This window comes from Mytilus trossulus, unplaced genomic scaffold (assembly GCF_036588685.1).
Source record: "Mytilus trossulus isolate FHL-02 unplaced genomic scaffold, PNRI_Mtr1.1.1.hap1 h1tg000085l___fragment_1__unscaffolded, whole genome shotgun sequence".
Lineage (NCBI taxonomy): Eukaryota > Metazoa > Mollusca > Bivalvia > Mytilida > Mytilidae > Mytilus > Mytilus trossulus.
The window spans coordinates 2,201,263-2,213,743 of NW_026963295.1; the positions used below are offsets into that span (position 1 = coordinate 2,201,263).

General features: G+C 32.0%; 1 protein-coding gene across 1 annotated transcript; it reads right to left on the reverse strand.

Annotated features, from left to right (window-relative positions):
* Positions 1–459: 459 nt before the first annotated feature.
* Positions 460–7,410, reverse strand: LOC134699787 (calmodulin-like). Its single transcript, XM_063561203.1, has 4 exons — positions 7,336–7,410; positions 3,562–3,589; positions 2,499–2,639; positions 460–1,906 (listed from the first exon to the last, which is right to left on the reverse strand). The coding sequence occupies exons 1-4, from the start codon at positions 7,336–7,338 to the stop codon at positions 1,611–1,613; spliced, it is 468 nt and encodes a 155-aa protein (XP_063417273.1). The 5' UTR covers positions 7,339–7,410; the 3' UTR covers positions 460–1,610.
* Between the last annotated feature and the right edge of the window lie 5,071 nt (positions 7,411–12,481).

Below are 12,481 nucleotides of genomic sequence, written 5' to 3' on the forward strand. Positions count from 1 at the left end.
TCAATAGTCATACATCGGTTAAGGAAGATCAAATTCGGGTCAAATACCAAAACCGAAGGAAACACAACAAGTATAAGTGGAAAACAATGGAACAACAGAAACCTTGAACTGCAACAAAAACAGACACCAAAATGCATGATACATTGTAGTAACGAAATATTGATTTTTTTGTTGTTGAAATTTTTAATTTATATCTATGTAGTTGTATTATTAAATTACTAGTAGTTTAAATAAGATATAAATCTTTAACACAAATTTTATCAGCATTTTATTTTTATCTTGTCCGTTGCTTTTTATTTGAAATTTTGCTATTTTGCATTCCCTTGAATGAAGAGTTCAAGGAAAGACCATCTCATTATATAACAATAAACTAAAAGACAGACACGTTTATAACCAAGTTTTATTAGTCTAAGACATATGTTTTGTAAATTATATAAACATATATACCATTTAATATTGTACAAAAAAACCATTAACATACTGAACTAGTTTCTTCAAATTTTTGACACTTTTGGTGGAATATATAATAACTATATTTGACACCTAAATAAATATAACAAGCTTTTTTTCAGGTAAAAATCATAAACGGCGGGATATATTTTGCAGTGTTTTGTAAAAAAAAGTTCGTTGAAAAAAGCAATAGTATTTTTGGATTGACTTTTTAAACGGTTTAGTTGAAAGAGGAAAGGGGGATTCATAACATACGGTATTCAACGGTAAGAGATGTCATCTTGCAGTCTATTTTCCAGATCCACATACTGTTACAAAAAAAGTAAATAACAAAAATACCGAACTCCGAGGATTTCAAAACGAAAAATCCGTATTCAAACTGAAAGTCAAAGGCTCAAACACACCAGGCGAATGTATATCAACTGTCATATTCCTCTCTTGGAACGGGCATTTTCTTATGTAGAAAATAGTAGATTAAACCTGGTTGTATAGCTTGGTAAACCTCTTGCTTGTATGACAATCGAATACAGTTCAATTCTATTTACAACGATTTGTGAACAAAACAAACAAACATGATAGGTCAAAATGTCAAAAATTTTGCAGTAAACATTGTATTATAATAATAATCACAAGAATCACAAACAAATATGTACCAAATAACACAAAATGTCAAATAGACATAGCACATTAGCAAAAATTTAAACGTACAGAACCACATCCTATGTAACAAATAAACACAAAAAGTCATACATTTTCATTATTTTGAATAATAACAAATTTAAGCATTCCATTTATTTCTACTTATTTAAATTTAAGAGCACTGTTTTTTTTTCGAAAAATGAGGACGGATAAAGAACTTTACCGTTTTCTTAAACGATCGGAATCTTTATTCCTCAAACTTCTTTTCTGAGCAATTATTTAATATTTTTTATGAAGAATAATGATTGATGTAGTATGATTTCAGAATATTTTATTATTTTCCGAATTTTTCGATCTTTTTTTAATGCTAAACAAAAACAGGAAACATATGCTGAAATGTAACATGACGCAAAACAATTTGGCTGTTAATTTTATTTTATTTCCTGTTCAATATAAAAGTAAAAGAATGAAAACATATATAATAACATATTTAATTCCCACTCTCATTCTCTCTCTTTCTCTCAATTTAGTTTTGTAGCTGTACGATATTGTATTAAATCACTATTGTATTCCTGTATTAAGTCTTCATAGTTTATTGACTTATCTGTAAAGTCTTTTAGCAGATTGTTTATTTCGTCTTCAGAGAGCTGGTCGTCTGCTGTTGTGAGTACTTGCCGTAGATGATCTGTACTTACTTCCCCTATACCATTGATATCAAACAATTTGAATGCCTCAAGAACTGTCTGCGCAGAATCCATTTCATCAAATTTTATCGATAAAATCTTTACTAACTCATCAAAATTAATCCATTCATCTTCTACAAAAGATTAGTTCATACATGTTACATAATCCTGAACTAAAATATAACACACTGTCAGCTATTTAATTTGATTGAAATGAAAGAAAAAGAAGTTTCATATATCTTTTTTTACAAAAAAAAAAAACCCAAAAAAAACAACGTAATGATCTTAAAGTAAGGTTTTGATTCCTTATCATTTATCGCTTTAACTGTCTAGGGAACCAGATGATCCCCTCTCAATGTATCTGAGTTTCTACAAAACCACTTCTCTTTCTATTGAATTTGTAAAAAAAAAACATAAAAAAAACAAGTATGTAACACATCAACAAACTACAACCACTGAATTACAGGCTACAGACTCAGGACAGGCACATTCAGAATGTGGCGGGGTTCAAAAATATAATCGGGTGGTTATTGGCCTTTTATTATCGCGACAGGGTTCTAAAGCTGTCTGAAATTAGGATTTTACTTGATGAATATCCCATGAGTTCTTCCATGTTTGTACCTATACATGTATCTGATCATAATTATTGCAAGATTTGAAAATCACTCGCTTATAAAGAGTGTAAATTTATTATACCAGCTAGATGTACATGTATTATATACTGACCGTCGTCGTCAACAGCCTTCATCATTGACTTGAGGTTTTCATCATTTGGCGCAGATCCTTGAAGTGCTTTCACAATGCTCTTCAAACCTTTAAAGTCAATTGATCCTTCAATTGCGAACAGATCGAATGCATCCTGAAATTCTACAATTCATAAAGTCAAACGCTATTTAGTTTCAAAATTACCGTTGTATTTCAAGCTGTACAAATAATATTTAAAACAATTGTAAACATGTCGTTCTATTTAAGGGGCTCTTTTTAAATGTAGTTCACTATATGTATTATTTTGGCTTATTGTTGAATGCTGTACGATTATCGTTAGTTGCTGTATACGTTCGTTTTTGAGTCTATGTTGTGTATTAGGTGTTTGATTAACGATCATACTATGTTTCCTTATTCGTATGTTCATACAATGGCTAGATACATGCATGTTTATTAGGAGCCTAGTTAGTGATAAATCAACTCATTATAGATACCAAGTTTGAATGATTTCTTTTAGTCATGTTATCGTTATTTTGTTTGATTTGTTAGTTAGAATTTAAATATTTTGGTAAAAGTTGTTAAATAAATCGCTATGTTTGACTCTATTGCTATAATTTTGGGCGATTAGGCCCTCGTCCCTTTTCACTTAATTCCTGGCAGTGCCCTCGAAAGCAAATATCCAAAAGTATCTGTCTCTATCAAAACTATTCACGAGAAGTATTTACACTCGGAGCGATTTCAAACTTGACATAATTACATGTACAACCTGATCGAAGTGCCGACCCTTGTCTGTGTCCACGATTTGCTTGCATGGCTTGTAAGCGAAGCTTGGACACCCGATATTTAATCAAATTCACTTCTATACTGAGGATCATAGGCTGACCTCTGTGTGTCTCCTTTGCTTGTGTCTTGCTTCTTTGTTGTTTCATTGAAATAAATCCCCATATCTTTTGTTCTTATTTACTGGAACAAAACATAGTCCCTGTCGGCTATTTAATCAAAGTTAAAAATGACTATAATTTACTGGAATTAACTAAATAGAACCTGTCGGCTATTGCAAAGTCAGAAACGACTTATGATTTACCTATTAGTAAGTAATCTTCACTTGTAGCCTGAAATAAACAAGTTTGATATACATGTATAACTCAAAAGTAAAAAAAAAGAGGCAGGGTCAATTCTCTCTCAATTTATTTTACGCTAGGGTTATTTGGAAGGAGGTTTTTCAATAAATACTGAAATCATACAGTTGTAGTGTTATGCAATATTTTACGATTTAAAAACGAATATAGGCCGAATCCGTAGGTTTCCCATGTTTTCAAATTTTTTTATTTTTTTATCTAAAACATGCAAAAGACATTTTTATAGCAATTCATTATTGTTTAGCAAATTCATTCAATCTAAAAAAAAGTTTCAAAACATGTAAAATTAGCATTTTATACAAAGTTCTACAAAATAGTTGGAAAAATATACATGATGTATAAATCATAGGATATCAACAGTTGAGAAACTCTTAATATCTATTTACTTTCCTGTAATTCTGACACATTTAGGTTTTGACCTTTTTAGTGAAACAAATAAACGGGAAATTGTCCCTTCCTCTTACTTAAATCATACTTATTATTAAAATCAATAACAATTTTAATAATAAGTATGATTTTAGTAGGAGGGAGATGAAAGTTGATTTCAGGGATTATAAATACAATAAGTTCAAACGGTTGATTGATGCTTGTTTACTGTTCAGCTTAAGGCGTCAAAGCACAAAGAATAAAATAGCCTTTCAAACGTCATGATTAATTGGACTAGTTTCCAAACTGTGAAAAGCGACGTTAAACATTAAATGTTGACCTCGTACTTTTTGAATTCAACTCTTTGATTGTAAATTTCAGTGGCGGATCCAGGGGCTGGTTCCGGAGGTTGGACTCCCCCCTTTTTTTAGAAGATTAATGCATTTGAATGTGGACATTTGGTTAGAAAAAAAGTAAAAACACAAAAATACCGAACTCCGAGGAAAATTCAAAAAGGAAAATCAAAAATCAAAAGGCAAAATCAAAAGTCCAAACACATCAAACGAATGGGTAACAACTGTCATATTCCTGACTTGGTACAGGCATTTTCTAATGTAGAAAATGGTGGATTGAACCTGGTTTTATAGCTAGCTAAACCTCTCACTTATATGACAGTCGCATCAAATTCCATTAAATTGTCAACGATGCATGAACAAAACAAACATACTCAAAGGGTAAAAATGTCAAAAATAGGGGTACAACAGTCAATATTGTGTTATCATCTTAATATCTCTACATAAACAACAAATGTAACAAAGAAGCACAAAAAGGCATACATTAATTTAACATTCTCATTTTGCTTTTCTTATACGGCTGAATTTATCTATGTAAAGTCTACCCATAATGATAGAAGGTTTCATTACTGGTTTAAAAATGGTAGAACCTCACCTTTATCCTGCGTTGGGTACCCCCTCCCCCTTTTTGAAAATGTCTGGATCCGCCCCTATTCTATTGTTGTAAGTCTCTTAATAAAAACAAAACAAAAACAATAAAAACAATAAAAACATCTACCCGACGTATATCATTTCAAGGGTTTGGATGGGGTTTACAACGTGGAGAATAAAGAACTCTCCACTATTGACAAGTACTTTCAATTACATAATTACATTTACGATTAAGATAATTACAGATGTATCACTTTGTCATCAAATGTATATAAACTTTTTTCGAAGACTTTGGAAATACATATCGTGAACTTCCTCGAACAACACAGAGTACTTGGGGAAAACCAGGGCGCTTTTCGAAAGGATCGACGCATTGAAGATCAAATATTTGCTTTACAAGGTATTTGTGCTTTGTCACGCTCTTATAAAAGACCCCTTTACTTAGCCTTTTTGGATTTATCAAAGGCGTTTAATAGGGTATGGCGCGATGGGCTTTTTGTTAAATTATGGCGAAGTGGGATACAAGGGAAGGTATGGCGTCTAGTTAAAAATATTTATAGTCATGTAGAAAATAAGGTACTATTTGGTGACATTGAATCTATCTGGTTTGAACAGGAATATGGTGTCAAACAAGGCTGTGTATTATCACCCAGTTTATTCTCTGTGCTCATGAATGACTTGGATGATATGGTTAATGAAAGCGGTGTAGGTTTTGATCTTTCGCAACAACTTATAAATTGTCTCCTATTTGCAGATGATGTTGTACTTGTTGCCAAATCGCCAGAAGACTTACAGACGTTACTTCGGATTTCACACGATTTCGCAACTAAATGGAACTTGAAATTTAATCATAAGAAATCTAAAGTTCTTGTGGTTGGGAAGCGGTTAAATACGGAACGAGTCTGGTCTCTTGGTGATGTAAATATCGAGGAAGTGAACGAATATAAATACCTCGGTTACTACATAAATAGATCACTAAAGTCAAATTTCCATGTAAATAACTATTTGAAAGATAAGATGAATAATATGCTGAACTATTTGTTACGTGTCCTCGGTGAGCATGGAAATTTTAACCGTGTTAAATTTGGAGACGCCCTTTGGAACTCAGTCCTCCGGCCTTCTTTAACACACGCATGCGCCGTCTGGATGACACATTCAGCTACAAATATATCGATCATCGACAGTTGGCAATACCGCGCAGCTAAGATCATTATGAACACTAAAATGAATATTCCCCGTTCCGCTCTCCTTCTCGAGCTTGGATGGGAACCCGTATCTGCATTTATCACCCGTCAAAAAGTTGCGTACTTTAAAAGGATTAATAACCTACCAGACGATAGACTGTGCAAGCGAGTCTTTAGTGAAATGGTTCAATTCAACGAAAGTGTCTGGAAATACGTTCAAGTGATGAACACCTACACGGAAAGTATTGGGTCTGATAAATTCAACTGTCAATATGGTTATGCCATAAGGGAAAGTTTAATTATTGATGTTACTACTAAAAGTAGCCTTGATTTGTATCAGCACTGCTACAACTATATACACTGCTATATCTTAAGACAGGTAGCCAGTTATACTTAGAGGACATAAGCGATTTTAATTTATCTCGTCTTGAACTGCTCGCAAGAACAAATTATTTGCCATTAAAGCAGTTTCTTTTTAGAATGCATATGTCCGAGGACAACCTATGTCCCATTTGTGATTCAGGGGAGTCAGAAGATTTAGAACATGTTCTGCTCGGGTGTACATCTCTTGAACAAACCAGGTCTAAATTTTTCACCTTATTTGCCTCTTTTAATGATAGAAATGTAAGTTTTCTGGAACTGTCGCCACGTGCACAAGTATTATTTTTAGTTGGCGATATTGGTTATGCTTTTAACGATGAAATTGGTTCATTTTATGATGTTTATGGAAGAATGCATCTTTTAGAATTATTTAGATTACGTCAAACTATGGTTGAACCAAATTAACCTTTGAGTTAACTTACTCGTATGTACTATTATATATTGGTTGATCTTAGTTTTTATGCTTTATACATGCTGCATGGTCGTATTTGTCTATGAGTGTTTTAATTACATGTATATTTTAACATTCTATAAATTGTCTTTTTTTTTTATTATGATTATGTATTTTAGAAATCTATTTTTGTCTTATTAATGTGCCATGTATGTTATTGTTTCAAAGACATTCTATAATGAAACCATTAACTAAAATGTATAAGAATAGAATAAGAATATTTTAAAATGTATATAATTGTAAATAATATAGTATAGACGCACCTTCACTTCTACCCTGATGACGGGTGCCCCCGATGTAAAGGGGTAGTTTTCTAAATAAAATATATATATATACACATAACAAGATAAGAATAATTATTGGTAGAATAATGACTAAAGCTAATTAACTTACCATGATCTACAATGTGTCAAATCAATTTTCTAAAGAAGGAAGTAAATTAAGTAATACTTTCACTTTCGATTTAACATTATGAAGGATGCAGCGTAATACCAATACTAAAAGCAATCCAAATAAAACAACGGTGGATGTATGTATAGTTTTTTATAGAGCCCTGCGATATGGACCAATTGAGGTAAAAAATATGCAAACAATACATCAAACAAATTGAAAGTTACTCCTGTTTATTTAGCCTTCTGTTAAATGAAATAGGAAAAACAAAAATAGTGTCAGGATTACTATGATTAATATCAGACATTTCTATAATATCAGCCCAAGGTTTAACTTGATATCAGCGAAAGATCCGAAGGCGGATCGATAGTCACTGATGAGTCGTTTGTAGACGAAACGCGCGTCTGGCGTATAAACAAAATTTAGTCCTGATAAGTTTATTTATATACATCTGATATGAAAAATGACTTGTTATGACATTTTTATCATATGCTTCAACAATACAGAAAAATAACAAATCAACATATTGATCCTTATAACTGCATGGTTCCCATGTAGAAGTTAAAAAAGTCTGCGGACGTCGGACGCCAAATGTAATTAATCCGACATGAAATCTTTCTATCGTATGCCTCAACAGAGAAGACAATAACAATATGATATATTTCTTATATTGAAGATAAAAAAAAATAAGAAAATATATAAATGAACACTCTGTTGATAACTTCATACACCTAGCTACCCCTTCTCAAATTTCAATGGAATTGTCGTCAATGTAATGCTATTATCAAACTGTAAAAATTATAAAATGTATAAGTTATTTGCTCTAAGTATATGCTAATATTAGATATCATATCGTTAAACCTTTAAAACTTTTTTTTCGCCTCTAGAATATGTGACATATGTTGCATATTGAACTCAGATTGCGAATTAAAGTAATCATGAACTCTAAACTGAAATCGATTGTTTTTATATTTCTTCATGAGGTTTTACCCAGATTCAGTATCTATATATATATACAATATATCAATCTATGTAACTATAGATAATAATAAAATGTGTCGCGACCGTCGGCCAATATTCTTCTTTTTTCAGCTAAAAAATACAAAAGTCCATGATTTTATTAGTCTTGTTTAGAAAAAAAAAAACACAAATACAGCCCGTTACAGAGAAGTGATCGAATTCGCGTTTCTTTACCGTCAGAATAAGTTACGTTATCGACAAACTTATTTCAGAAGTGACATAATTTAATTTACTTCATCGACAAAATATTTCATGTCCAACGTATAAGTTTTCATTGTTTAAGTCGAAGTTTTTTTAACACAGTAAAACCTTTTTTTATAATCAACCTCTGTCATTGGCATTTTCATTTTAACGGTAAAGGATCAAATACGGGATCTCCGAAATTTCTATCATTTGTTACGAGGAAATTATTCAATCGAACATATGTCTTGTTCATGACACATATTATGAAATGCAAAGAAGTTGAAATGATCAAATACTTTCGAACTGACGGAAACAAAAATACATAATCTAGAATGTGTGTTCTGTCATAAACAATGGCTTCGTCGTGCGAATCGACGAGATCATGTTACATGTAACTGATCTTAGCTGTAGAAACAGTTGGTGCGACCTCGATAAAATCTTTATCCATTTAATATAAGCGATAAATATTCATGACTACAATGATAATGAATTTATTGGAGTCACATCCACTGTTTCTACTGTAAACATGAACTCGTCGGTTAGTGCAATGAAGACACTTTTAAAGATTGAGATTGTTGGTTTATTCTTTACACCTTCGAGGTATTAAAATTATTTCAGTGTTTTTTTTAAAGAAATTTATTTTCAAATCTCTTCTGTTTAATATTGTCGAAACTTCCGTTTAAGATTTCTGTGGTAAACTATCTATTCTATAGTTAGGACCATTTTATAATAAATACCCTTTTGTACAAGGATACTTTCTTTATAGAAGTATATATCTGCTGGTTATAGATTTATTTTTATAACTTCCATTATTGTGACGACGCGTCTTACGGTGCTTTTTGTCCGTAATTTGCTTTTTGTCCGCTTTTGCTTTTTGTCCGATAATTTTGCTTTTTGTCCGACACTTTTGCTTTTTGTCCGACACTTTTGCTTTTTGTCCGTTGCTTTTTGTCCGTTTCGCTATGAAATTAAAAAAAAAATGAAGTTGTATATAAATTTTTGGTCATAAACACAAATCTTTTAAACAGTTCGACGAGTGCGTCAATGTTACAGTAGTATGTTTACTGTAAGTTACTAAGCTTGGTCCGATTCATCTGTCATTTATGGAAACTAATTCACCACTTTCTGAGACATTCATTTTTATTTCTCCATCAGACATGGAGCTACATTTGTAACTAAAGGAAAACTCTCAAATTCAAGAAATTTGACATGATATACTGAAACTTTCTATAATCAATTAAACGACTGCTTTTCTTATGTGATTTTTCATGGTCAAACTTTTTCATTGTTAACGGACATTTTGAGATTTTTTATTGTAAAAAAATTGTGTTTTTAAAGAAATCAACATTCAAAATTTAGAACTTCATGAACATGTAAAGGAAGCTGAATTATTGCACATCTATGTACTACTTAAAATTGTACTTCGATCTGTTGCGTCATTGAAATGTTCTGACCGTCCTAAGATTTAATGTACGGAAATGTTTCGGTAAATTAAATTTAAATCCGAATTGAATGTTTATGACACACAAAAAGAGAAACCAGAATCTCTTGATGACCAAACGTATGTACACGTTGGGGCGATTTAGAGCTTTTCAGAAGGAGTGAGATTCCACCCTTGTTGAAAGCCTTGTGGAGACCTGTAGATTTTTAAATTCCCTCCGTTTTTCTCATGGATGGAGTGTGGCCTCTCTGTAAATTACCCCATATCTTTTTATTTTCCTATTTACCGAAGGTTCCATGTGAAAATTTCCATTGGATCATATCTGTTAAACTAAATGTACAAAACAGGCTCAAGAAAAGGCGAAATTTCTTTTTCAAACCCGAACTAGAAATCCATTTTTTTTTCTAAAAGAGCACCTTACATTATCGTCAATGAGTTCAGGCATGTGAAAAATTATATAATCATACACGAGAAAGAAACCCTGCACAGGCTTTCAGCAATAATTTTTACCTATTTAATATTAAGTAAATATTATCATGTACATGTATTTGATAAAGAACAGATATAACAAAGAAACTGCCCGGTATCCGACGTAAGAGTACACTTTTTACTGCACGCGTAGTCGGTTCACTACGAGGACACTTGTACCCAACTACGCGTGAAGTATGAGTACAGAATCGTTCCATACAGAACATTTTCTTTGTTATCCTAGTATATTATCCGACAGTTAAGAAAATAATACTATCAAGACGTCCTTCCATAAATCTTTTTTTTCTGTTCTGACTTTGAAGAAATTACTACTTTTCGCCCAATCGAAATGGTGCATGGACATATTTTGTTTCATATTACATGTATTAGAATTATTTTCAATATTATCGGTATTAAACTTGACTATCGACACATGAAAGTTTGTCAGCATTGTCAATCTTTTTAACGTTAAAGTACCAATAGTTCGGTCACTACTCCATTAAGTTTGTCGATAACGAGCTAATTTTGACGGTAAAGAAACATCAATTCGATCACTTCTCTGTTACGGGCTGCATGTGAACAGAAAGAAAATTGCATAACATTATTTTCAAACAAGATTCAAAGCTTTCATATAATATTTCCTGGGGAAATAATTAATTACAAATGATTGCTTTTTCTGGTTAAACAATGAATTGGTAGTAAGGGACGACATCAAAAGATCAATGTAGTATAAAAAAAAAACTTAATTCAAATAGTTTTTTCAATAACCCCCCCCCCCCCCCCCCCCCCCCTCTCCTTTTTCCCTCAACTTAATTTGGGAAAAAGTGATTGACCAAATAATATGGTTATAGGTAAAATCGATTTTGATAAACAAAACTTGCAGCAATTTGAATCCCCCCACACACATCCCGAAACAAATTGATTTAAATTTTTGATCTTTTGATGTCGTCCCTTACTCACTCAGTCGCATTATTTAAAATATGAAAACCTTGAAATAGTTTTTGAATTAACATTACATGCATTAGATTGATCCGTGACTAACTCTTTTCAATAAAGAAAATGAACGATTTTCTAAAATGAATAAATTTGTTATGATCGTAGTTATAGGTCGAGTTATCTCGCCTTCAACAATCTTGAATAGTAGTTTGCAGTTATATTGTTTCTATAGATCTTTTGATTTTACTTGTATTTTACAGAAATTACTTAATACAATTGCAAAAAATAAATGTATCGAAAAACTATATATTAACGTTTTGACAAAATAACGTTTCTATATATAGAAAACAACATGAAGATATCAAAACCAACAAGAATGTGTCCCCAGTACACGGATGCCTTACTCCCACTATCATTTTCTATGTTAAGTGGACCGTGAAATTGGGGATCAGAACTCTAATTTGGCATTAGATTTACAATAGATCATATCGTAGGGAATATGTATACTAAGTTTCAGGTTGATTGGACTTCAACTTCATCAAAAACTACCTCGACCAAAAACTTTAACCTTAAGCGGGATAGACGAACGGACGAACGGACGGTACAACAGACGAACGGACGCACAGACCAGAAAACATAATGCCCCTCTACTATCGTAGGTGGGGCATAAAAAATGACAAAAATGTAACATTGTTAAGATACACTTTTTAAAAAATGAAGCACGTCATGAAGGGAAAACCCTCTCACGAAAATTTCTCAGTATAAAAATTGAATTTATATACTGACCAGCAACAGTCTTTTAATTAAAACCCTAGTAGCTAAATAGTAAGTATTCAATGCATTACAATTTTCAAACCGTCCTTGTTTGCTTTAAATATTGAGGATTAATGATGAAAGAAATATATCAAAAGGACATTCAAACTCATGTGTCGAAAATAAACTGACAACGCTATTGCAAAGAAAGAAATCAAGATCAAAAGACAAACAACAGTTTACAAGATACAACATAGAAAATTAAGCAACAAGAACTCCTCCAAAAGGGCGCATTACGTTTACCTGAGTTTACCTGTCAAATAAATGCGCGCAAATGTAATCAAAAGC

Bases quoted from the DNA above. Each gene is read 5' to 3' on its own strand.
- LOC134699787 (XM_063561203.1), bottom strand. The intron at 2,640-3,561 runs GTAAATCATAAG...TATGAATTGTAG, and splicing joins TGAAGATTACTTACTAATAG to AATTTCAGGATGCATTCGAT. The intron at 1,907-2,498 runs GTCAGTATATAA...AATCTTTTGTAG, and splicing joins GAAGGCTGTTGACGACGACG to AAGATGAATGGATTAATTTT.